General features: G+C 42.9%; 1 protein-coding gene and 1 long non-coding RNA gene across 2 annotated transcripts in view; one reads left to right on the forward strand and one right to left on the reverse strand.

Moving 5' to 3' along the window:
- Nucleotides 1–473: 473 nt before the first annotated feature.
- The window catches only part of LOC142785034 (protein O-mannosyl-transferase TMTC1-like), an 80473-nt gene continuing 53014 nt past the window's right edge, over nucleotides 474–27932 (reverse strand). Inside the window, exons 6-18 of the mRNA XM_075883460.1 lie at nucleotides 24992–25095; nucleotides 22599–22800; nucleotides 21214–21389; nucleotides 19753–19920; nucleotides 19487–19600; nucleotides 18264–18407; nucleotides 17689–17900; nucleotides 16955–17090; nucleotides 16013–16157; nucleotides 14797–14934; nucleotides 12424–12546; nucleotides 4272–4349; nucleotides 474–4080 (exon numbers count right to left, since the gene is read on the reverse strand). Coding sequence (XP_075739575.1) covers nucleotides 3946–4080; nucleotides 4272–4349; nucleotides 12424–12546; nucleotides 14797–14934; nucleotides 16013–16157; nucleotides 16955–17090; nucleotides 17689–17900; nucleotides 18264–18407; nucleotides 19487–19600; nucleotides 19753–19920; nucleotides 21214–21389; nucleotides 22599–22800; nucleotides 24992–25095 — 1875 coding nt within the window. The 3' untranslated portion in view covers nucleotides 474–3945. The remainder of the gene's footprint in view (nucleotides 4081–4271; nucleotides 4350–12423; nucleotides 12547–14796; nucleotides 14935–16012; nucleotides 16158–16954; nucleotides 17091–17688; nucleotides 17901–18263; nucleotides 18408–19486; nucleotides 19601–19752; nucleotides 19921–21213; nucleotides 21390–22598; nucleotides 22801–24991; nucleotides 25096–27932) is intronic.
- The window catches only part of LOC142785036 (uncharacterized), a 131423-nt gene continuing 117023 nt past the window's right edge, over nucleotides 13533–27932 (forward strand). The window contains exons 1-2 of the long non-coding RNA XR_012888828.1: nucleotides 13533–13842; nucleotides 19761–19950. This is a non-coding gene — a long non-coding RNA (uncharacterized LOC142785036). The remainder of the gene's footprint in view (nucleotides 13843–19760; nucleotides 19951–27932) is intronic.

Below are 27932 nucleotides of genomic sequence, written 5' to 3' on the forward strand. Positions count from 1 at the left end.
ACACTATGGACACGTTGGTTTCGAAAGATGCTAAGTAGGAATTTCACTAAAGGTATAAAATTTGCGGATAACGTAGAAGTGGACGTGCGTGGCAAAATGGCCACTTACCTTCCTCTATAATTGAATGGCCGGTAGTTTTTTTTTCAAGACTTCGTCATTTTTATGTATAAGTCCGCATTGTTGTACGTTCGTTTTGCAGCACCATGCTAAAGAAACCCCAGTTCCTAACCATGGCGTGAGTGTTATTCTTAACGTTAAGGGCTTCCCAGAGAGGTAACTTTCGAGCGCGCCCTACAGACTGAGGACCGGTCTATAGGTGAAGGATACTCAACATTTGCTCAAGGGCGAAGGCGTAGCCGGCACCTTACTTGTGCACCGATATCTACTTGTATATCATGTCAGCAAAAAGTAATAATACGCGCATTATACAAAAAAGTTGGTATTGTAGAAAACTCATTCAAAACGAGACAAAATTGCATGAAAGCATCGCTTTTTTAATGTGGGACATGACAGCATGAAGTATTTTACGAAATTGTACATCCACGAATAACACTCAAGCGCAAATGCGTGATGTGACAGCTCCAAAAATTGCGCACTAATAAATGGGGTGATGAACAAGCACACATACGGGACAAAGACACGCGAAAGTTTTATCCCAATAGGATTTAAAAATAGGTGTACGAAACAGATTCAGTCATTCAACATTAGCAAAAATTATGATTTTTCCGGGTAGTCTCAACCGATACACGAAAACCACGCACAGCACGGTTACATCACTTCTAATCGACGTTATAAACACATCAGTTGGGATGATTGCGCGTCGGCAAGCATTAGTATCAATGAAATCCGTGAACACACACAAATAACGAGACGATTACACAGTGAGACAACTTCCCACAAAAAAATACTACCCTTGCTAGGCTCTGGTGAAGTAAGGCGATGCAAATACCGACTCCTGCAAGCTCATCCAGCAGTCAGGACTCCACTATGCAGCTAAGTGGAAGGAAGGCAACATAAACATTGTTGACACGATAAACACCTACCATGCGCCATTAACACCACGTTTTTGTTACGGCTACGTAAGGTGCTCGAAAGCCTCTTAAAGTTCTATATTCTCGGGCAGTCTGTGTACTTCCTACAAAGGGCACATACGCAAACTCTTGAGCCAATAAAATACCATGGGCAACAACTAGCACGCAATCGTACAAGGAATGTGATGACACTGCCTCCGGTGGCGACATACAGACATCATTAACTTTATTATAAACCTGAGAACCGACTGACCAATATTTGGTAGATTGACCTCTGGGGGGCTTTTCACTCCAACGTATCACAAGTATAAACTTGAGTAATGGTTTATTTTTTAATGTGGCGAAGCTAATGGTATACGCCTTGTGGCCAAACACACATATCCTTTTGCGATGCTTTGAGCGCCACGACGGTAAAAGAAATTCTGGACCATATCTACAAACTGAAACCTGATGGGATGCGAAGCAGCAGCGGTGCGCACGGCGCTGACCAGGTTGAAACGGGCCTTGACGCGGGCTCTGAAAGAACGGTTTGAAGCGAAACTCGGTGTAGCGTTTACTCGAGTGAACGCTCTTTTGAAACGCAAAGACACGGTAGATGGGTTTGGTATTGTGCAAGTTTTATTGCAGATAAACGAGCCGAGAGATTAGACAGACTAACCCCCGCGTTCAGAAACGCTGCTTGACTTCAACTTCACTTGCCACAGACTTCAATGCAGCACGAGCACGTTGCGAACGTGCTGTCCTTAGGCGGTGCCAAGGCAACACAAACGCGCTACATAAGGCGGTTTGAAGTCAACTTCAAGTCGAGGACCTTTTCTGATTGCGGGGGTTAGTCACGTGCCCACAGCACCCATACGGGCGCAGCCTGCTGGCCATTTACAATGGCCGGCCACGCCCGTACGGTAGCCGCAGACCCGTAACTAAATAGGCCTAGAGTTTCAACTCGACGTGTGCTCGAGCATTGCGTGTGGTGGAAAAGGTGAAGTGAGGAGAAGTTTGTTGCAAGCCGGTGGAGGAGCTGAAAGCTACTGCAGGTGAGGAAGAGAGTAACGTCAACGCGCAGCTGCACCTTGACCAATTTGGCACCGCTCCAACACCTCTGGTGTGGGGGTTGTGCAGAAACACGGTCAGCGTTACGCAGGCTAGTCAAGGAGTGGCATCGCATCCAACAGCTATTGTCGCACTCTGCCACCACATGCTGCTGTTTACAAGCACACTTCTGAACTATTATGTGCTACTGTCAGTGCTTCTGATAGCGGCTAGACACCGTGGAGTATTACGAACAGTTTTTAGCGTTTGTGGCACCGCAGTCTTACGGAAAAAACCTAAGAAACTTGGTAAGATTAGGTCTAGCAACATCTTGGTGTGCTGTGCTGCTCCTGTGCCATGCAATTTTCATGGACCTGGAGATGTTAAAAACAACGAAAAAGAGTCAACTGCTAATTCGTAAAAACATCACAAATGATAAGAAAAATAATGCCAGGAAAACCCGTCACAGGGCAATAGTACAAGGGTAAAAAAAAGAACGCAGACACAAACAGACACAGACAAATAGAAGAAGACAGCAAGAACACGGCGTTTGTGTTGTCTTGACTCTTCTTTTGTGTGTCTACATGTGTACATTATTTATGACAAATCTGCATTAACTGGTTGAACTTCCTGCCGTTCTAAGCACGATGCTGCCACTCCTCTCGTGCTCCCCCAAGAAACAAATATTCCGCTTTACATTCGCAGACATTGAGCAGCTCGAGACAACTGACTTCATTACGTCCTGTAAATCCGAACATACACAGGTTTTCCAGATACGTTGTAGGTCACGGAAACACGCTCAACGTTACGCGCACTGCGATGCGATGATTACGTCAGACATTTTTCGCGAGATCTCCTTGTATTGTTCCGGTTCTGCATTCCGACTTTACTTGATTCGTAAACATTTATAACACGACGCACACAACGACACAGTAACAGGAACCACATCTGAGCAAATTTGTCACACTTTGAGAGAGTTACATTGTGATAGATAACCCACAAAAAACTCTGACAATCAGAAATCTATAGGCACGTTGTTGCATAGACTTATGCCACTACTCGAAGAAGTGGTACTTTTCACTACAGCAAACCGCATAGATACTGACAAAGAGGGTGAAGACAAGTAGGTTGACACACATGCCACATTCAGTAATACATTCATTCAGTGTTGTCGTCTATTTTTTTTTTTCATTTCTTCTCAATGGCGTAGAAAGAAAACTACATAAAAAGAGGATCGTAGTAGACATTCACTTTTTGTGTTGATATTAAAACTCCACGTGAACAATCTAAACGTTTTCGTGCATCAGAAATCTGGGCAAAAAATCCAGTGCATTATTATTTTTTTTCTTGAACCAAAAAACGAAATTCTCTGGAAGTATTTTTGAAGTCTTATATGTTAACAGGGGCAAATAGTTAACGTGCGAACATTGAACATTAACATTGTGAGACGAGTTCATAGTGTAGTATCACAATTATTCCATAAAAACTACTGTGCGACATCACGTACTTTCAACAGGCATATATAGGGCACAGGTTCTCGCCAATTGGAAAAAACAGAGTGTCCCGGTGTCTGAAAAATACCTATTCACAAGATATCAACCTTACTAATAAAAAACTAAAAGTTTCACAATTTCTTTTCGTTATCAGCACTGTGGAATAGGACGGGGTGTTTGAAGCATGAATGACGCAGTGCATACACCTATAACACGAACTGCTACTTAGGAGTCAAGATACGATCATTCTGCACTTCGAGCTAAGTAAACGGAATGTGTGCCTGCTCACTGGTAAAGTTTAGGGAACACGTGAAGCCACTTGAAAAGGCATAGCGTGAATGTATATATGCCCATAGGTGGCGCGGTAATTGCACTCCGACGAAGCTCCAGCACTAAACGCAGTCGTAGAAGGGCAGTGGCCTAGTGATTCGTCGCCTCAACTTGGCCATGTTGTCTACGATGAGCTTGTTCTTTGGATCCAGAGAGAGGGCCACTTGGTAGTGTCGAAATGCAGCTGGGTAGTCACTCTGGAAAATAACATGTAGCATAAAATCTCTGATAGAATAACCTGCACAATGAGCTTTGCATTTATAAGCAGTCACTTAAGCCCAAGTGTGGCAACTAAGTATTACGTGTTTCGGTGAAGGCAATAAATAATAACGCATGATGAAACCAGTTATTGCAATGCGTTGCTATATCTCGCAACAACAAAGCTAACCTCCAAGTGCCTGATCACCGCAAGGTTCAGATGAGCGTGAGCAAGATCAGGATCCAGACGAATGGCAACTTCATAGCTCTGAAACAGAAAACGAAATGGCACATTAAATATTTTATGTATTTTATGCATGTTATTGACATAAAAAGCAGCAGATATTTGGCGCAGTAGAGTAGGCATTTCAAGCAGGGGTTTCTATAAGCATGCCTTATAAGTAGTGACTCAGCCACGGGAAAGACTTTATAAGCAATTTACAATCGTTTGACAAATATTTCTGAATTTCTTTGAAAAATATCCTGAGAAAACTTTTTATTAGCATTTACATGCTTAACCACACAACATAAGTGCGTATAATAAACGGGGAGGGATATTGATTCTGCTGTTAAGGTGCGATACCAATAAATGTCTCCAATTAGGTAAGAAATTTATATTTACAAAAAGTAAGTACATAAATACTGATATATATATATATATATATATATATATATATATATATATATATATATATATATATATATATATATATATATATATTGTGAGCGCTGATTGTGTTGTGACACATACTGCCGTACAATCATCGATCGGCTCACCGGCTCATCTCGTGCTCCCAACAGCCGCTTGCGACGACAACTCACGCGTTTCAAACTTCATGACGGAACGCTACTTCGACAAACTTACCATCCTCTCGGTAGCCGATGGGTCCCGGTCATACCTCGCTCACTTCGACTCCAAGTCTTAGAAGCCTTTCATGACGACCCGACGGCTGGCCACTTGGGTTTTCATAAAACCTACGATCGCATTAAGACTCGCTGCTTCTGGCCTGGCCTCTCCACTAGTGTTTCCAGGTACGTCACTTCCTGTTCATCATGTCAGCACCGAAAACGTTCGACATCTCTTCCCGCCGGCCCTCTACAGCCTCTCCCGTGCCCATCCGCTCCCTTCGAGTTCGTCGGCATAGACTTATACGGACCCCTTCCGCTTACCGCCGCCGGTCACCGCTGGATTGTTACTGCCGTAGACCATCTTACTCGCTACGCTGAGACGGCAGCTCTTCCTACTGGAGCTGCCAGCGAAGTAGCCGACTTTGTCCTGCGTGCCATTATCCTGCGCCACGGCGCCCCTCGTGTTCTCCTGAGTGACCGTGGCAAGACATTTCTTTCTCGTGTGCTCGCTGAAGTTTTACAGGCCTCTGACACAATCCATAAGACCACCTCGGCATATCATCCGCAAACCAATGGTCTTACTGAGCGTTTTCATAGAACTTTGTCAGACATGATCTCTATGTATGTCCAACCCGATCACAAGAACTGGGACACAATACTACCTTTCGTCACGTTTGCCTATAACACTGCCATACAACGCACTACAAGTTACAGCCCGTTTTTTCTTGTGTATGGCCGTGCACCATCTTTTGTTCTAGACACCAGCTTTTTGTCCACGCCTTCTGTCCCATCTGCGTCCCTTCCGGAAGAATTCGCTGCCCGTGTTAACCACTGCCGCACAATCGCCCGCGCCAACACCTCTACCATTCAGGCCCAGCGAAAAGTTCGTTGTGATGCGACACGTCGAGTTGTGTCATTCTACCCAGGCGACGAAGTGCTCCTCTGGACACCTGTTCGCACACCCGGCCTCTGTGAAAAATTCATTCACAGATACCTGGGTCCTTACACCGTGCTTGAACGAACATCGGCCGTAAATTATCGCGTCGCGCCGGTTACTTCGGCTTCTGATCGCCGTCGTCGCGGGACCGAGATCGTCCATGTGTCTCGCCTGAAACCTTATATCCAGCGCTCATACACTTACTAAATGAACGTCTTGCAGACCGCTTTCGTGTAGGGGGGAAATAGTGTGAGCGCTGATTGTGTTGCTCATCATTTTCACTTTCACCTGCGCATACAAAGCACCGTGATCATCATCATCGTAGCGGCTCGCTGCTTGTTCGGTTGCTGGCTCGCGCGTCTGGGTTGACAATAAAACGGTCGCTCCTTCGTACCTGACGTCGTCTCACAATATATATATATATATATATATATATATATATATATATATATATATATATAGAAGAACTTGAAGGGAAGGCACGACAGGTCCGGGTATTTTCTATATTGAATTAACTTGCAGATAGCACATAAGAAAAGGATCGTATTTACTAACGTTTCGGCCGTGGCACGGCCTTCGTCAGAGTAAGTAGGTATGATACAATGCAGCCGCTTTTATAGGCTCACGTGATGAACTCTCGGTATAACAGCTAGGACAATCAAAGTAAAAAATGGTAATCTGTCAGAACCTTGTGTTGACATGACTGACATGTGACGGGTGCATGAATATACAAGTCTCAAATTTCCTTGCGCATCGACACGCGGGGCACATTATGGTTGGCAGGACATGCAAAAGAGCTATGAAGTAGAGAAACCACGGTTGACTAATATACATTCTAATATACATTAAAATATTTTATTAATCTAAGAAGTCGTGTCTATAGTGCGAGGCAGGTGAGCTTTCCTACGTTTTCATTGATACCTGAACGAATGGTGTTAAATTTATGGATCAAGAAGGATTCCCTCACTTCCCTATCGTGATTTGTCTTGAAACCGGACTGAATAATAGTGGCCCTAATTTTGTCGAAACCATGGCCAGGCATAATGACGTGCTTCGACAGCGGTAGATTAGGGAGGCTTACGGTATGTGCACGGTGATTATTAAAACGAATTCTGAAACTTGTCTCTGTTTGACCTATGTACTGAGCTCCGCATGTTGAACACTCGAGAAGATAGATGACGTTTATACTATCACACGTGTAGTTCCCATTTATCTTTAAAGATGATTGATTCATTTGTGGGGTTTAACGTCCCAAAACCACCATATGATTATGAGAGACGCCGTAGTGGAGGCCTCCGGAAATTTTGACCACCTGGGGTTCTTTAACGTGCACCCAAATCTGAGCACACGGGCCTCGACATTTCCGCCTCCATCGGAAATGCAGCCGCCGCAGCCGGGATATGAACCCACGACCGGCGGGTCAGCAGCCGAGTACCTTAGCCACTAGACCACCGCGGCGGGGCTATCTTTAAAGAAAAACTCGACGATGTACTTAAAACTGTTTTAGATGTCGTCATGTGCGCGCACACTTTGCAACGTGGTTTGTTGCAGGGATGACAGCCTTCATGATGTGAACACGTGGTTTTAGATGAGGTTAGTAAATCACGAATGTTCCGCGACCGCCGGTAGACCACGCGTGGTTGTTCTGTAACGATTCCTTTGAGCCGCTCGCTCTGTATTAATATGTTAAAATGCTTCTTTAAGATATGGTTCACATTTGGAGCTGAGGCCGCATGTGTCAAAACTAGATTAGTCCGCGAACAGTCTTTGGGTCTTTTGTTAGTACTCAGCAGGTCTTAACGGTCAAGCTCTTCGGCACGTTTGATGGCGTCTGTGATTATGCTGGCCGGATAGCTCTGTTTTTCGAGCGCACTCCGAAGTTGTTCGCAGTGGCGGGAAAATTCGCTGCTATCAGAGCATATTATTTTAAAACGGACTGCTTGGCTGTAGGGAATACTAGTTTTGTTGTGTTTCACGTGACTACTGCTAAAGTGAAGATATTGCTGCCTATCCGTGGGTTTTCTGTAAAGATTAGTTATCAGCTTCCCGTTACGTAGAGTGACCATGACATCAAGGAAGTTTATGTTCACAGGTGAATATGAGTGCGAAAAAGAAATCGCCGGATGGCCGTTGTTAAGATCTGCTATGAAAGAAAGAAGTTGCGATTCACTATGGTGCCAGATTAGGAAAATGTCGTCAATGAACCGCTTATAGTAAATTGGCTTTAAAATGGCTTGACTTACTGGATCTTGTGCCCCGCTCAGCATCCTGTCTTATTCTTCATGTTGGGACGGTCGATGTGGCTTCGAGTTCGGGACACGAGGCGTTTGCAAAATACCGCGATCTACTTGAAAGCATTGCAAAAGACCGCCCAGAAGTTCGCCGAATTTACGCCACGCTGATACTGCCTAGAAGTGGAAACCGTCGACAAAGGAACTGTAACCTGACATTCGTCCGGCGCTGCAACAGAGAAGCATCAGTGTTCAACAACATGCTTCGGAATTTTTGCCGCTATTCCCGGCTAGTTTGCTACCTCGATCATGAAATCGAATGGTTACCACCCACACTCGTCCTCGCAGCAGACGGCCTTCATATGAGCTTCGAGGGTGTGTTGTTGCTTGCAAGCCACAGCCGCCACCTGGGCTTCAGGAGACCGGTGGATGCGACATCAGCTGCCTGGTGCGATTCATCAACGAATGACGACTCTCCGCATCGAGTGGATCAAGCTGGGCGACCTTCAGCACCCAGTCATCCTACAACACAGTCAAACTCAAGAAACAACACCGCGCCGACAGCAACCTTCACCCTGACGAACAAGCCTTCCGTAGCAGAGAACGTCACCTCGAAAGCATCGCGCGCCCACATGAACAAGTTGCAATCTACACAGCCTACGTCTTGCCTACCACCGCCTGCGGTCGTTGCATCACTTTCGCCGTCTCAACCACGCTACGGACTCCGGAACAGGGGCACAACCACGAGAGGAACGAACTGACCAACACAACGCCACCTGGGTGAGAGTACTTTATCTGTTGGCTCAATGAACTTTTTAAGGACCAGGAAGGTTATAGAAAAACGTACTCGTTGTGAATCGCACATTTCTATGCTTAGAATGTATGTCGCGGCAACAAGTGCTCCTAAAGGTTTACAACTAAAACTGCAGCCGGCCACATCAGAGATGTCAAAGAAAAACCTGTCAAGGTGGCACAACACCTTAAATCGGGCGTCTGTTGAACTAACCAGCATACTTATTAGCCATTATGAATCATCAGAAAAAGGTCTGCGGAATCAGGAAAAACAGCTTGTGCAATCCTCTCAGTTTACGACTGAAGAATTAAAAACTCTCGAATTATATCGGTCACAGAAGTTAGCCGAGCTGGATGCTAAAAGTCAAAAAAGGTCGCGCGTGATAACTTAGGAAAAAAGGAATGCTCCCGACGAGGAAACATTCCAACTACAGCTGAAATGCGCCAGCCAGAGCTGGAAAGTAAATCATCTGGACAGGATAACATTATAAATTTGTCATGTTACGATCTATCAATTGAGGAACGTAGTGTGTTATCTCGAGGACTTAATTTTTGCCCTGCAACAGGAGGCTATAGTGAATTTAAGTTGGTGAAGGATCTTCACAATTTCGAACGTAACATGCGCCTCCGTGAGTACTTTTATGATCGCTCCTCGGCTCACAATACCGATAGCCCATCATTGCCATCTTACAAGCATTGGACACCCCCCTCCCAAAGAGACAAATGTCTGGACCTTTATATCAGAGCTGTACAACGCGATGTCATGCAGGCATATAAAGAACGTACACCATTGCACCGCAACCTTACTGACAGAGAGCAACAAGCAATTGAATCCATCACTAGTCTTAATGACATAATTATAAAACCTGCAGATAAAGGAGGCGCCATTGTTGTAATGGACAGAAGCAAATATATCAGCGAAGGCCATAGGCAGCTCAGTGATGCATCATATTACAAGCGGCAATATCATGACCCAACAAACGAGTTCAAAGATATTGTTCGTGATACTTTGACTGCGCTCTTTAATAATAAAGAAATGAGCTATGGCACTCTGAAATCCCTAATACCGTTGAGCCCAGTAGCTGGCAGGTTTTACCTTCTTCCCAAAATTCATAAGAGAGATAATCCCGGTAGACCGATAATTTCTGGTATTGGAACAGTGACTGAGAACCTTTCCCGTTATGTAGACAGCCTCATCAACACCATTCCGTCCAGCTTTTCTTCTTACATTAAAGATACCAATCACTTTCTATCAGATATTGTTGACCTACAGGTTCCTCAAAATTCGTTTCTCGTTACGTTAGATGTCACGTCACTATATACTAATATCCCTCACTCAGATGGCATCGAGGCAGTTATCTGCGCGTACAACGATTGCGACGCCAGCAAACCAGTTTCTGCATCTACGTTAGCTACGTTGCTTAAGCTCATTCTTGAACTTAACAATTTCGAATTTGATGGGACACATTATGTTCAAGTTAGTGGTACATCTATGGGCACAAGAATTGGACCAAACTACGCAAACATATTTATGGGACTCCTTGAAAACAAATTTCTTGCAAATTGTGAATATAAGCCATTTTACTATAAGCGGTTCATTGACGACATTTTTCTAATCTGGCACCATAGTGAATCGCAACTTCTTTCTTTCATAGCAGATCTTAACAACGCCCATCCGGCGATTTCTTTTTCGCACTCATATTCACCTGTGAACATAAACTTCCTTCATGTCATGGTCACTCTACGTAACGGGAAGCTGATAACTAATCTTTACAGAAAACCCACGGATAGGCAGCAATATCTTCACTTTAGCAGTAGTCACGTGAAACGCAACAAAACTAGTATTCCCTACAGCCAAGCAGTCCGTTTTAAAATAATATGCTCTGATAGCAGCGAATTTTCCCGCCACTGCGAACAACTTCGGAGCGCGCTCGAAAAACAGAGCTATCCGGCCAGCATAATCACAGACGCCATCAAACGTGCCGAAGAGCTTGACCGTTCAGAACTGCTGAGTACTAACAAAAGACCCAAAGACTGTTCACGGACTAATCTAATTTTGACACATGCGGCCTCAGCTCCAAATGTGAACCATATCATAAAGAAGCATTTTAACATATTATTACAGAGCGAGCGGCTCAAAGGAATCTTTACAGAACAACCACGCATGGTCTACCGGCGGTCGCGGAACCTTCGTGATTTACTAACCTCATCTAAAACCACGTGTTCACATCATGAAGGCTGTCATCCCTGCAACAAACCACGTCGCAAAGTGTGCGCGCACATGACGACATCTAAAACAGTTTTAAGTACATCGTCCAGTTTTTCTTTAAAGATAAATGGGAACTACACGTGTGATAGTATAAACGTCATCTATCTTCTCGAGTGTTCAACATGCGGAGCTCAGTACATAGGTCAAACAGAGACAAGTTTCAGAATTCGTTTTAATAATCACCGTGCACATACCGTAAGCCTCCCTAATCTACCGCTGTCGAAGCACGTCAGTATGCCTGGCCATGGTTTCGACAAAATTAGGGTCACTATTATTCAGTCCGGTTTCAAGACAAATCACAATAGGGAAGTGAGGGAATCCTTCTTGATCCATAAATCTAACACCATTCGTTCAGGTATCAATGAAAACGTAGGAAAGCTCACCTGCCTCGCACTATAACAACACGACTTCTTAGATTATTAAAATATTTTAATGTATATTAGAATGTATATTAGTCAACCGTGGTTTCTCTACTTCATAGCTCTTTTGCATGTCCTGCCAACCATGATGTGCCCCGCGTGTCGATGCGCAAGGAAATTTGAGACTTGTATATTCATGCACCCGTCACATGTCAGTCATGTCAACACAAGGTTCTGACAGATTACCATTTTTTTACTTTGATTGTCCTAGCTGTTATACCGAGAGTTCATCACGTGAGCCTATAAAAGCGGCTGCATTGTATCATACCTACTTACTCTGACGAAGGCCGTGCCGCGGCCGAAACGTTAGTAAATACGATCCTTTTCTTATGTGCTATCTCCAAGTTAATTCAATATATATATATATATATATATATATATATATATATATATATATATATATATATATATATATATATATATATATATATATATATATATATATAATTACTCTCAAATCGCGTGCTGTATAGAACAGCTATTTTTGTTTTTTACTTTAACTTATTCCACATCATCATGCCAGAAAATTGATTAGCTCCGTGTAAAATTGAGGTAAAGTGTAAAATATCAAATTATTTTAATACATGCTCCTGGGACTATAACGTGCTTTTATATTACTTCAACTCAAAATGCTACTATCTAGGCACACCTAATCTACGGGAAATTATGTCCAAACAATTGCAATATTATGCGTGTTGGCATAATTTACAGACACAAAGTGAAGAACTAAAACAAAAGAGGGTGTTTATTTCGGCTTTCAGAACATCATTATTCTGCCCAAGCTATGTCATCGAGTTTTAAAAAATGGTTCATTACTCTGATAAAAGCGCGTGCCTTGTACGAACCTGTGCCGATGAGCTGAAGTCATTTAGGTCCTTCAGTATGTCACCGTGGTCGCTGTGTATTTTTGCACATAGGTGGTCGTCAACAGCGCACAACTTTAGAGCCTTTAATACGTATTCCAGTGCCTGAAAGATTAAGAAAGACTCACTAATCTATCGATCATATTTATAGTACAAGAACGCACAGCGGTTCATACAATCTTCAATTGTATTCAGGGCTACTGAGGGAACTCTCAGTGGGGACGCAGCAAGTGCCCCATAATTATGTAAATTCGTAACATCCCCTTGAGAGCTGAGGCAGTATAATGGCATGTAAAGCTTGTAGTCAGGAATATTAAAAAATAAATCACATTGATTCAAAGCAAAGTTCTGCAAGCGTGCTGTGAACAAGTAGCAGTAAAAATTACCAGATGAAGAAAATGCGCAGCATGTTCGCTAATTATAGAAATGAATTTCAGCACCATTCACAGTTAGCCTATTTTGTATGCATTTAAAATATGAACCCAGTTCTTGTAGTGAAACACGGTTAATACAGTAATATTCACAAGTTAAAGTAATTTGTAGTTCAGGCCCTTTATACGGTCTGTTCAACAGTACGGTAGCGGTAGAGCATCTCTACTGATTATATGATGTCATTCAATGTACCCAGTAGCCATCCACCCTTGTGTATTAGGCGGATCTGATAAACAATTATATCTTGAATATAAAGCTGGAAAAAATAAAAATTGGGAGCCATTCAGCTTCGCTTTCAACAGTTGAACGCAATAGCGATAATTTTTTATTAGTGCGCAATTCAAACCTTTAGTTTTGGAAATCTTTATAAGTTGTGTAGGAATCGAGACCGCCCTCCTACCTGGCGCCTCATTCCCCAGCTGCCGCACGCGCGCCACCAGCGTAGCCCGGGCGCGCATAAGCACCGGCATCCACTAAGATGGCTGCCAGGGCGCCTCTTGGTCTGGGCCAGTCAACCGTCGGCTTCTTCCCGCGCTGGCATGTCCGGGCACGCTACGCAGGCCTACGTCACAACGCAGTGCCATTTCCCATTGGGCGCGCGCGACATCCTCCTCTCCTGCGAGCTGTGTTGCGCCCAACGATTCGCTCGTCGCGGCAGATGCTCTCAGGCCTCCACGAGAGGTTTACGCGCTGCTTAGCAGGCGGCTTCTCGTTCGAGCGTTCGACTTCGGTCCTTGTGCGGGAGTCGTAGCGCCCTAGGCAAACGCACTTGCTCGGACTTGCGGAGTTTGCTATACGGCCTGCAAGCCAGTGAGTGTTGCACTGTGCTGCATCTTGGGTTAATAAACCCGTTGTTGCTGTTATCCTGCCTCGTACGTGGTTTCTGCGCCGTGCCGGAGAAAACGACGAACATCTTCGCACGCAGCGGCAGTGGAGGACGTCGCATCCCTACACGGTTGCGCATAGTAGGTAGGCCTTGTGCAAACCTATCTCCACAGTTGCTATGAACCCACAACATGGCCTTCAGAAAGCAGTAAAATGAGGGCTTTTTGCAGTGGGTGACTGACTTCAAGCTATGAAGTCATTACGATAATATCATGTCCTGACGGCCAATGGTGCTTGTACCACGCAATATTCTTGCAATAATTCATGCTCTATTATGAAGCATGTATGTGTGTTTGGTGAAGCGTGAAACTTACTCTAACTGTATTTCCAAGAGGAGGAAGTTATTTCCACTGTATGCGCAAGCAGAAGCGTGGCTGTGTTTTTTTTTTTTTTTTAAAGAAGAAGCGTGGCTGTGTGGTAGAACACCCGCTTGCCACGTAAACAACCCGGTTTCGATCCCCACTCAGACCGAGAGTTTTTAGTTATTCATTTCTTTTGCGTCTTTCTCGATTCTTCGGTCACATAAAGATCACGATTTTTCACTCACAACCAACGACACTGACACCAATGCGGACGCTACAATTTCCACAAAATCAGCTCTTTTATCTCGTTGAAACATGGCTGCTCCATACTAAAGGCTACGATTTATAAGCCCTTATACTCCTTGCTTTCTGAAGCAGATGTGAAATTAAAAACAAATTGTTCTATGTGTGCGCAAAATACTCTTTTCAGACGTCTAAAGTACATTTGGGAACTGTTAAACTCTTGCGAGAAATTAAGTTACTTGAGTCATAAGCATTAAAGGTACGATTTACACAAGGACCGCAAGATTGCCCACACTATTATGTTATGCAATTCGTTAAACAGCTAAGGGGCAGTAATCAATCAGTCAAGCTAAAGGAGAAATAAATAACAGCAATTTTAAGTTGACGCAGGCAGCAAATAGAGCAACCAGCGACTCATTTTCTATGCAGAGTCAAATACATCGTTTGCACACAGAATAAGTGATTGATCGACTTGACGAAATGCAACAAGTACCTCGACTGTTTGGTTGATGTGGTGGTATAACAGGGCAGCCGTGTGCAAGGCACCTCTGTCAGTGCTGTTGTGGTCGATCACGTCGAGCAGAAGGTCCTCAGCAGCTCGAAAACTTCGAAGTTGAATTAGGAGCTGAGCCTGAAAATGGAGTTGAAACGAAACACTGTATGCTGCTTTCTACAATACCTTAAATCCAGAACAGTATTGATTGAATGCTTTCACCTAACAAAGCAGGAATACAACCCCATTTACTTAGAGAAAAAAAGAAATTTTGCCTCTATAGATTCAGCAGTGCCTACACAGTATACAGCCACGCAACTTCTGCCCACATTTGACGTCTCTCAATATATCTTTAAAAATACGTTAGCGTCAACCCCAACACTCTGAAAATTGTGCCTCTTCTTTGACACTCTCTTGACTTTTCTTCTACATTAGAATGAATGTGCCATTCTTTTCTCGTAACATTATTCTTGCGAGTATGTCAGGTGATTGAAAAGCACGCATACCAGTCTTGTACTCTTATAACTACTTAGCTGGTAATACGTAAGCAGCTTTCCGAGACGTACTTTTGCATAAATTTTGCGGTAATAACCTAATAATTTTATTTGTATGTATAATGCCGGAGTCATAAAAATTGAACGTTAAACCACTTCACACGAAAGACATTTATTATTGTAAAATACTATCCTTGTCTGGTTATATTAGGCTTTATTATACTATTTGTGTTTAGTTTGTCAACGAGGGGCGTACTCACGCGGTGGTACAGCAGGCCCGTGCCCCGTCTCCTACCAAAATTGTTTTTCGCCATGGCACAGAGAGCAAAATAGACCATTTCAAGGATGCGCCCACCCCAAAATCGAAGAAGTGCCCCACCCCCCCTCCGAAAAAAAATTTCTGCCTACGTGCCTGTTTTCAGCAAGTGCTTCATAGCTTCTTTTTAATGAGGGACAACCAAACTACGGTGCATATAAAAACCTCTGCTAAATTTTTTTATACCGTGCATTCTGCCTAATGGTAAATAGCATAAAATATGGACAAACAATTTTATCGAAGCCAAGAAGTAATAAAAAATATAGCGCAAATTGTCTCTCGTGATTAGCTCGAATTTTCTCTCACGTGAAAAGAAGCAGTCTACACTGTCCAAGAGTGCCAACAGACCAGCTATTACAAATTATTACTCCCTAACGAACATTTCTGTTCGTCATTTCCTACTCACATAGTGAACCTTGCTGTCACGGTGGTCCGGGAAACGCTTATTTATATCCTCGAACAGCTCTCTTGCTTCATCCAGTCGCCCAGCGCTGACGTAGAACACAGCGAGGTTGTCCATCACCAGTGGATCTGGCTCAGCAGCAAGGGCTCTGTCCGTCATAAACCAAACTTCATCATGGGCAGTGAACTTGAGAGAAATCAACTAGTATTTCTAATTCACGTGTTGCATAAACGGTGTTAGTTTAACAGCAACGTGTGTTTTTTCAGGCTGCTTCTGATGGATTCAGCTGCTTGTTGTTTGTTTTAAGAGCATCAGCCGCAAAATTGTCATGCACAGTCGTTCATTACACAGATTACAAACAACGCTAAGAAGGTGTGCCCCAAAATGATTTTGTAGGAAGTCTAGGCTAACAAGAAAAGTGTGTTAAAAAGGTTGGAAAATTCACTTTCTGATATCTGAGACGTCATATGATGTAGGATGTCTCTCCGCAGGATCTTACATTCAAATGCACACCTTGAACACACAATGGTGTTACTCCACTAAGTACAACTGAGGCGATCTTTCGAACGATAGCGCCACAGCTCTGCCTCACTAATGCGTCCACTGCTATCTGAAAGGCTTACACGAATTAGGGTGGCTGAAACGCATTTTAGGTTTATGCTCACTTCTTTTAGAGTCCTCCCTGTTGTGACTTCTCCTGTCGGATTGAACAGGTGAGAAAGTAATTATTTGAGGCATCGTACATGGTCTTGGCGGGTTTAGGATTACCTAATGTGGACATGCTGTAAAAGAAAGGGTGGGTAAATGGAATCAAATTGACATATTCTTTCTTTAGGTCGCCTCTTATGTCATCGCGGCGGAGCATTGTCACAACACCACGGAGGTTCGTTGGTTAACTTTGTTCTAAGAAGGATGGTCGGCTGTAGGTATAACCTCGTAGCTAACCTCTTGTAGAGGCTTTCGGCCTGCATGTTTAGATTCATGCTCCGAAGGCTCTTAGCTGCGTTCAGAAGTGCCATGGTGTGGTTTTCTTGAATGTCGAGAGCATGATGATACTGTGCCATGGCCTCTTCAGCGCGGCCTGTAAAGAAAAGAGCACATGCTTACCTGAATAAGATCATTGAAAAGCAGAAAATGGCAACAAGTAATCTAGGTTGAATTAGAGATGAAAATTGATGGAAGAGGGTTGTCATTGGAGTTGAACAACACCCATTGCCGTACTAGTGACATTCTTAGTTCAACCGTTTCACGCTTCGTCTTCTGCAGAATTTTCGCAGTATTCAAATTTTAAACTACCTGTTTTTTTGTGTAGACAATCATGCTAGGCAGCCACACCTCATAACGCTTAATTATTTACCCATCCTTGCAACATATCTTGTTTATATTGTTGATAACTTCAGAAGTCCTGCAAGATAACGATGTAATCTCTTAAAATTGTACAGCGAAACATATCCAGTCATTTCATTACGCTCGACATAATGTCTATATTTTGAGACCAGAGGTCGGGAAACTTAAAAGTTGCAGTAGCGGTTTTTAGGGCTATAGCTGATTTGAATAACATATAGTTTATTAAACAGGTGACAAGTTACTTAGCTGCCGGAAAGTACATATCTTGTCACTACGTGGCACGACTTGAGCCTAATATAGAGGAGTAGAAGTTACTCTAAAGACGGCCTCACCCTGTGACTGAAGGAATGTGCCGTAGTTATTCCGGGCGTCGGCATTTCTGTCATCGCTCTTTAACGCCATCTCGTGCAGCCTCTCGGCTTCAGCTAGGTCACCTCTGTCAGCCGCGAGGACAGCAAGCGACGAGTAGGCCTCGCAGAAATCGGGGTCAAGCTCCACAGCACGCTTTAGCAGGGCTCTTGCGACATCTTTTTGGCCTTGCTTACTGTACGGGAAAAACAAAGGATATTTATTTTTGTTATTCATGGGCAAACTGTTTACTGCAGGATAGATTGATTTCTGTCAAACAATGAGCGAAAGATTACCCTGGAAGCATGTACAGAAGATGAGAGGTCGAGCATATGCTGAAGTGCGAGGCGTGGTCATGACAACAGACAAAATAACAAACGATAGGCACAGTTGGGTTGGTAAGGCTTTTATTACGACCCTACCAATGCATTACCAATATGCGTTAAAAGAGTCTGTTTTGTTTTTTCTCGGTTTTCTTTCTCGTGATTGTGGTTCACTGCAGCTTGGCTGTGCTAACTGTACTGCTTAACTGCCTCAAAAGTAGGGAAACCCTATGTACCTGTAGATATTGGCCAGGTTGAAATGAGCTCCTGGGTGGTTTGGGTTGACGTGCAAGGCGTATCGAAAGTGATGTTCAGATTCTTCCGCCGATGTCAGCACAGTGCCCAAGTTATTGTGAGCGCTGGCATGATCTGGCCACAACCTGGGGTGCGAAAAGCAGAAGAAATAAATCAAATATCACCGTGTTTTACTACGCCCAATTTTCTGCTGCAATAAACACTTAACGCCATCACCAGCGCAAGCGATGGCCTCATCAATCATTATAAGAATAAACCTTTGCTTAAATTCTTTTCGCCTCAACCTGCTTACGTAATGCGGTCCTGTCAAAGAATAGTGGCCAGACACCATTTTGTTAAAAGTAAAGTTTAAAAGACAAGGTTTAAGGGCTGTTTGGCCGGCGCATCACCTTAGAAATCCCGCGCTGTACCGTTTGAAAATCTCGATGCCTCGTTTAAGGACTCGAATGGTCTTATTTGAGTGCCCATGTAACGGTGGTAGCTTTTCGCTGAATGTCACTTTGTTCTGCTGACCAGCGTAGCTTAAAAATACTTCTAACTTGAAAAACGAATAAATAATAAACAAAGCGTCAAGACAAGAATACCCCTAATTAGGAGCGTCGAATAAATATTGGCCACGTATCTGCATGGTAATGTGCAAATGTTGTCGAAAGACGATAGTCTTGCGTCTGGAAAGATTGAACAAAACGTTTATTTGATGTTTTGCGCAAGAAAATTGGAGAATGGTATTCTGGAAGTGCTGCGCTAGAGTGCCTCGAGCACGCAGCGCAGGCGAACGAGCGCACGAAGACACGTCACACCTGAGACATAAGCGCTATCTGGCAGTTATATTGGAAAACGAAATGCATGGCTCTTAGATGGGTGTGCACGCCCGTCTCAGAGGTGGTAAGGTGTAGAACGCAAGGTGACGGATAGGTGGCACTACCGTGTCGTCTTAGCAAGGCGTTGAAAACACATCCCTTTTCATGCAAGCGTTGCATGGTCAGCGCCGCGTGATAAACGCTAGCGCTACAAGTATGAACGGTGAGCCTTGAGCAACATTGATGGGTGCTGCGGATGAGGTCGGGCATTTAGGGTATCCGCTGGTGCCGTGTCTGGTACCGTTAGGAATGGACGAACAGACAAATAGACAGACCAAAATTTTTGCATCGAAGGTCCCCAAGAAAGACTATCGTCTTTAAAACTACAACAACAAAGAACTCACTCGATTGCTAGCATGTAGTGTTTGATGGCCAAGTCCGAGTTTCCTGTGTCCTTCTGCAAATTAGCGTAATTGTAATGCATCTTTGCGTTTCCCGGAAGGTCTCTTATACCAGATCTGGAATAAACAAAATGTCTTGTTCACATAATTTACACATATTGAACACAAACACAAAAAAGACAGTAAATAGACTCACATTCAGCATATGACTAACAGGGAATGTAGAAGTAACTTGAACTTCAAGCGAAAACAGTATGAATTTCACCCACTCAAACAGGGCTTTCCTGGATGTCCAAACGCCGTTCCGGTTCCAGGTGCGTGCCGCGAAGAGCACCACTAGAATGAAGCAGACGCTCGTGGGGCACCACCGGAGCACTCTAGAGCACCACGTGTGGAGGCGGGACATCCCTTCAGCCACCAGCAGAGTGACCCCTATGCTGCAATAGGAAGAAATCCACTGCAGCAAGGTTTGCAGCATCTTATATTTAGTTGGAAGATCAAACAAAAAACCTTGAATTTGCTACGGTGAAGAAATAAAGGCTGAAATTTTTGTCAGTGATGTGCATTTCACAAGATGAGAAACGCGTGTCTCTGAAAGGCTGTTGATTGATTGGCGGGCCAAGTGCGAAGTAAAAAGTTAAAGGATACACAGCGTTTTTCGCGAAGAAAGTAGTGTGGTTGAAGCCACGAACTAAAGGAATCGCTGCGATGCAAAGCAGTCAGTACAGATGCGCGTACATTACCTAGTTTGTATCTGAGGCAAATGAAGGTTATGAAGTCTGAACATTTATTTCGCTATATGTATCGCGTGCTTGACATACACGGATGTATGTACAATATAGTACATACTATACTCATGAAACTCGCATGGTATATTCAATACATGACCTGTCATTTACGTGCATCATCCACTCCTGTCACGCTGTACCAATATTGGTATATATACAGCAAGTATAAAAGTAGAAAGCTCACCAAAGAAGAGTATTGTATATAATTTCATATATGACGCGCGTTGCATAACCTATATATGTTTGCCCTCGTCATTTATGTTCATCAGCCACGTCTATTGTTATCAATGTTTGTGCATATGAACCTAGTGAACCGGTCGTGAGAGCACCCTGAGCATGGCATTTTAATGATGCCGTACAAGACATGAATATCATTATTTTCTTGTGACCACCTGTCAGTTACGTTCGTTTCAACGTCACGTCTCGCAATACAAGTTTTGGTGTATCTCAGTGTAGCTTTTCGTTTGCCAGATAGTTTGCCACCCAAATCTACGCACACAGCCCCTCTGCACTTTCGCCTCCATCAAAAATGCAGCCGCCACATCCGGAATTACATCCTGCGACCTCACGTAACGGTGCTTAGTGACCTGACTACAATCAGAACATAAAGTAACCGATAGTAGCGTGACATGTCTGTCTGGCATGTTTAGGCATACTTAGTACTACCAGTGAAAATATAGGATCTCTGGCAAAATTTGGCATTACGAGCATAACTTAGCTAGTTCGAAAAGTAGCACCACTGATAGTTCTAGCCTTTCACCACTATTTCAAGGTTGGAACGTTTTTTTAGAAAGACGTAATTTGCACAGTTCAATCCATACTAAAAACTTGCTTTTCTGATATCATATTTGATCAAATCACTCCGTCTTAGGAACACCACTAGATTTCGGCTAACATAGGTACACATGCAGCCACTGTAATTTGCACTGTTAATGGTATTACCTAGGAATGTAGAGGACTCTCTCAGCTACAACGAAGCCAACGGTCACGAATAAGTTGGATGCCGGAAGGAATGGCAGCACTGTCAGGAACAGGGGCACCAGTAGTCTTAATGAATGGCCGCGCAGCCGCTCATTATTGTTGTAGCAACACAGTTGTTCTCTTGATCCACCGGCAGGCTACATGCGTCACATGGAATAACAATCACTTCAAACTCTCCACCTATCTTAGTATACAGCTATCAATAACAATTTCGTGCAGCGCATATGATTACAGAACGTTTCTCCCGAAGACACACATGCAAGCACACAAATACACTCATGCGCATGTGCACAAATGTTAAAGGTAATACATAAAGTGGCTGAAAGTCGAGCTTCTTTGTAAGGACTCATAATGAAGGAGGTAACGCATGCAGAATGGAACGCAACAGAAGGAACCCAGAGTGGGTTTGTGTTGTATTCATCCCTTTATTTGTGTTTGTGTTTGCACCCCCTGCCTTCATGATTACTTTCGCTTTTAAACTTTCCTTCTGTATCATGTAGTAATTCTGTGGTGCTTGCGTCTATTTGATGATGTGTAAGCACGATATAAGTCTTCAATGATGAAGCTTTATTAGGTCATATCGAGAGTTGGGACTGTCACTACAAGAAAGCCCAATATATAATTTTTTGAACAAACGTATGAAGTTTGGCTAGTTGAATGTTGTTTATGGCAGAGGGCATAAAATAGTGGAGAACACAAGGACACCAATTTCGCACCAATATAAATGCGTGTCTATAGTCATTCATGTTTATTAATTTATGTCTGTAAAGACAGAACAGTGAACCGCGTCTGAACGGGCTATTAAAACTACTCGTCCCGTCACAGAGGAACTCGTTCTCCGGTTTTGATAGATAATCCAGCTGATAGACATTATAACTCGCGTCCTTGTGAAAGGACAAGTATCGTATAGCCATCTGCAAATAAATATAGCAATGTCAAGCTTCCTTAGAATGCAACATACAAAAAAAGTTGCGCAAGTAGGTTTAGGCGTCATCGCCCTCAGATGTGAGGAGAATAAAAATACTAGTCCCCTCGACTTCTTACAAGTTGGCTACAAGACCAAACACAAGTTGACCTCGTGATGCTAATTAATTCTAAATTTCTCAGAAATTGACGCCATATAGTGCTTTCTAGACTCGAAATTTGATCGTCTTCGAAACCAACACAATATTTTTTGTGGCGGAAATATACCATTTTATGTCCATGCATGATCAACACAAACAATTGCATTTTAGTATCTCCCTCCCTCAAAAAAATGGCATAAATGAAATTAAAGTAAATGATCATTGTCCCAGTTTTAAGCAATGCGCGCAGGATGAGAATTACGAAACTATATGTGAACTCACGCTGCTTTTTATTTTTATTGTCGTCAAAGCCCGCCAGCCGAGAGTCAATAGCGAAGCGAGTAACGCCAGTGTAGCCAGATTCCGGCAGTCACTCGGTGACGTCACCAGAGGTATACTGCCCATCTGCCAATCGTATGACAGGGTGTGTGGACACAGCACTAGCCAGGCGTTGAAGGCACACAGGTAGCTGTAAGTCAGCAGCCTGTCATAAAGGAAAGATAGGAATCAGAATGGGCGACGTACAATGCGCATTTGCAAAGCTTATTTTAAAATCAACGTCGTCGTCCACAATTGTTTACGCAGTGCTGCACACCTGCTCTGTCCTCGTTCTGAAGTGAAGAGAAGTTGTTAGCATGTGCTCAATTTTTTTTTGTTTATGTGCCAATGATTGGGCAACAATTTGTGATGGAATATTGGTTCCCGCAGTTAGTAGTGACGAAACACTGTAGTATTTTTACAACTCAAAACACTATACACAGACATATACGTTAGATAAATAATAAAAGCTGCAGCATAATTAACATTGTTTTCTGAGGAGTTAGGATTTATTTGGAACTGTGTAGTTATTACATAAACATGCATAAATAATATGTACAGCATTTTCTTCGCGTTTTTCCATGTCTGGTTTCGTTTGTTCGCCCTTCTTGAGCAACTTTTTCTCACTGTTTTTTTTATTGTGAAACTTCATGTTCGATATAGCGGAACGAACAATGAACCGACAAAACATTATTCAACCTGTGCAGTAATTTAAAAGGCTGATCTCATTCTTATGTTGCTCTTCTCTGTAATTTCGAAATAGCCACTTATACCAAGTAGTTCAACACCTGCATTTCAATGTGACACGCCAGTTGTCAAGGTGTTCTCAGTGTTTGAGATAACTATACGGGACTTCAAAATGAATACGAAAGAAACATCTTAATAATTTAGTTTTCAACTATCTACAACATTGTAATCTTGTTCTATTCTAGGTTGTACAAGCAACCGCTTGCCCCTATAAAGACCACCTATCTCAATTATTCTGCTAAGCGAAGGGTCTTCGATACGCTGATTCAATGGACTTTTTAGGGGCGAAGCTCCTTATAGCGGCAACCGTTCGTCCCCCGTAGTATATAACAAGTATAACATATTGACTTCCAAGGTGGTGCCGGTGAGAGACTTCTTCTGTGCGTTGTTGCACAATGAAAAATAGTGCTCAATATACATGTCAATGGCTGCTAATGGGGAATGAGAGACAGGAGCATTCGGCTTTTAGTTACCACCCAGGCTGCGATCCCCATTAGCAGCCATTGGCATGTACATTGAGCACTATCTGACAAGAAAGGTTGCTACGTTATACTCGCTCGGTGTGACCTCCTTAGCTTTAGAAAGGTTTAGCGAGCGTTGAGCCACAGTGCCATGAATACAATGGACTTTTATATACCATGAATGAACTCGATGTGGTTAAAAATGGGAAGTAGATACGAAGCGCAAGCCGTAAGATTGTAAAAGCCAAATTCTCCGCCTCTCATTTCCCATTAGCAGCCATTGGCATGTACATTGAGCAATATCTGACTGAAAAAGTTTGCTACGTCATACTCGCTGGGCGTAACCTCCTTGGTTTTCGAAGGTTTAGCGAGCGTTCGGCCGCAGTGCCATGAATACAGTGAACTAGTATATACCATGACCTCGAAGTGGTTAAAGGTGGGAAGTGGACCCGAAGCGCAAGCCATAAGAAAGTGTGCGTGTGCCACCTCTCGTTTAGTCCTTGGAATGTCGGCTGGATGGCGGTGCTTCTATATGGGGAATATATGAATAAAAGATGCGAGACGGTGGTACTTGGAGTGTTGAATAGATGGACGAACGGACACATAGACAGATGCATGGATGGACGCATGGACGAACGCAGGGACGGACGCATGAACAGACGCGCGCACGGACGGGCTGATGGACGCATGGACGGTCACACAGACGGACGCATGGACGGACGGAAGCAAGAACGACGAATTCTTCGCCCCACTCTCCATCATTCACTCCGTGGATATGCTGCCATTTTTTTTTCATAATTGTAAAGCAAGCCTTCCAGCTATGTAGCCAGTTAATGCTGATTAGGCAGTTACTACAAAGAGGTTGTTCTTGCGCAGTTTATTTGCACTATGACATGAGAAATGTAGGCTCTCCTCCATTGACATAAACAGGCATAACAGACAAGCCGCAGTGCGTGCAACTAGGAGCTTGTCTCGACTTGAAACTTAGCAGGTGCTGCCATTAGTTCAGGGAATGTAAATGCGGAGAAGTGCACTTACTGATTAATAAAGGGGGTATAATAGCTAGAAGCCATTACTGCATTTTCAATTAGCCTAATGATATAGAATAGTGTATAAATACCACTAGTGCTATTTGAAAGATATGGTCACCTGGTTGCACTCGCCGACGAGAAGGATGCAGGGTTGTCCATCTCTGAGAATTCGGGTAAACTTCCTTGCAAAATACATAGCCTGAAGCACAGAAGCAATATCGTCTGTACAGGGAAGCAAAACATAAGATATTAGCCCAATATAAGTTATATTAAAGTTTTTTTACTTTAGTTTCTGCCAGTGATTACATCGAGGACGTCAATAATTTTGCCGTTTCATGCAAGAAAACGATTGCCATCCACCGACTAAACAGTAGCACGAAGCAAAGGATTAAACAAATAGATGCTTCTCACATTGAAAGCTTAGGCAGTTGAAGATTATGGCACTTGAACGATTAATCGGAGGGGCGGCACGTTAGTGAGTTGAACACTTTTCGCTCTGAAAACCTGAATTATAGGGCAGAAACTAAAGCTACGTTTATTTTGAGAAGCCTTCATGATTTCCTTTGAAATACAAAACAACATTCCTTTATTTTGTTTGCTGGCACTTCACTCGTATTTTTGTTGTGACAGCATTGCACTTTACGGCGCAGCACATGTATAGCAATCACTGTGATTGTCATTATTTTTGTCGCTTCGTTTATCTACATCTTTGTCAATTTTTCAGCATTAGCAAATTCTCATTTTTGTTTTTTTGGAAACAATGTATTACACCGACACCGACACTGGAGTAAATGCGAAACGATTTCGTTCACACTGTGGCCTTATTAGAACGCGAGAAAGCACAGAAAAATATGGCGAGAGAGGATCGGAGGCGAGACCGTTGCTCCATGCTAGGATTGTGATATCGCCGTGCAATTCTTACACTTTTCCGGAAGTGACTATGCCTCACTCGCACGTACTGGACATACAATAAAGCAAGATACAGAACAAGTAGTGTCATTCCACGCCAACTGTCCCCACCAGAGCACTCCATAAAAATTTATTTCTACGAAATAGTTTGACAAAATTATACACATATGGACAATAGTTTCAAAGTAATTTCTCGAGATATTTTGAGAGGCAAAAACTTTTCCCGCCCGTGACCACCCTTTACAATTCACGAAATGATGGAAAACAGGTACGAAAGAAATTTACGTTATTTGATTGTTTCGCACAGTATTTCAATACTTGCTTTTTACGTTTCTACAGCAACATTCTGGTACTATTAAACAGTTCCTTATCATTGCTTAAAAATTTGCACTCTTCAGAGTGTACCAAAAAATAAGCAAATTGTAGTGTTTCGAGAATTTTGCTGCGAAACACGACCCTTATTAGAATGCGTAAATTACTTTTTTTAGCTCCAGGTAAAATTTATTATATACATATACGTTTGTTTTGTCGGATTGTGACACGTAGACTCTATAATAAATCTCTAAACTTGGCGAAAACGCCACTTCAGTCTAATTTGTGACGTCTGTAGCACCCTAAGGTGGTAATCGTAGCCATTTTGTTCACAAAAGTATAATCTAAGCCATTTTTATTTAGTGAAAGAAACATTTTTGAAGTTTATTCAACCATCATTACCAGTGAGGTTATATTAAACAGAGGTAAGGATATAAAAATGCGAAGGAACTGCACGTCACTACGCTCCCAATGATGAATTGCGTTACTTACTCCATTAGCACAAAGCACAGGCGGCGGCTGACGACTACGCCATATAAGAATCTGATGTTATCTCATGATAGCTGTGAGTCAGTGCATGTTACCAGACTGACGATTCCTACTTTAATCAATATCTGTTGCCAGCAGCCACACGAACAAGCTGAGAAAAAGCAGCTTAGCATACTCTGTCGCGACATATGGACGCCATGCGGTAGGCGCGAATGCGCAGGACGTCGTCACATCGTGCGCCGTTTGCGAAATACACAGGTGAATTTTGTGTGGATCAGCTTGTGCGATCGTGCGAAGGGGTCGTGAGCGCGGTTATTTACTACGATCATGCCCCTTCGCACGATCTATATGAACGTTGCGACATCTTTTTTTTTTACGTCAATGGAGTCTCATAGCCACATGCAATAAATGCAAAGCGTTTCATTATTTGGAGTGTAGTGACGTAAAATCATTTGCATTGTTATATCTTTACCACAATATGTGGTATACAAAATAGAGTACTAATAAGCTGAACATTAAAGCATGTTTTGCAAGTGCACTACCACTTAATTATGCGGCGAATTCAGTTGTTTTGTATTGCCCCCGAAACAATACAATGGAATAACAAGTATAAACTTCAAAAATGTATTTCTCTACTAATACAAAAAATGACTTCGAATAAACTTTTTGTGAACAAAGTTGCTATGATCATCAATCTTATTCATTTTTCACCAGACTTTTTTGTGGAGCACTTAAGAGTACTACAGACGTCTCAACTTAGACCAAACGGGCGTTTTTGCCAAGTTCAAAGTTTTATTTTCGGTGCTATGTGCCACACACTGGCAAAACAAAAATATTTCTACACAGTAAATATTACGCAGAGTTTTATGATAATGATTTATTCTTTCTATTGAAGGTTTTTATTGTAGCGAAGTTCTGCGAAAACACAACAATTTGCTTAGTTTTGTGTGCGCTTTGAAGATTTTGAAGCTATGATGAGTAACTGTCTCATGTGATACGAGCACGTTGCTCAAAAAACGCCCAAAAGCAAGTATTGAAATAATGTGCGAAACAGTGAATTTATGGGAATTTTTTTTATTCCTAGTTTTCCGCCATTTCTTGAACTTCAAATGGCGGCCACGGACGCAAAAATGTTTTGACGCTGCAAATACCTTGGAAAAAGTTCTTAGGGTTAATGCATATATTTGTGTAATTTTCTCAAACTATTTGACATAAAGTTATTATTGGTGAGGGCACGGTTGGGATAGTTGGCATGGAATTACCCGATATAAGTAAGCGCGGAGGCGTACTCATTGAGAGAAGCCTGACGAAAACAGTATAAAGACTGTTAAGGTTTGTTCTATCACTCC

Source organism: Rhipicephalus microplus, unplaced genomic scaffold (assembly GCF_043290135.1).
Source record: "Rhipicephalus microplus isolate Deutch F79 unplaced genomic scaffold, USDA_Rmic scaffold_17, whole genome shotgun sequence".
Classification (NCBI taxonomy): Eukaryota; Metazoa; Arthropoda; class Arachnida; order Ixodida; family Ixodidae; genus Rhipicephalus; species Rhipicephalus microplus.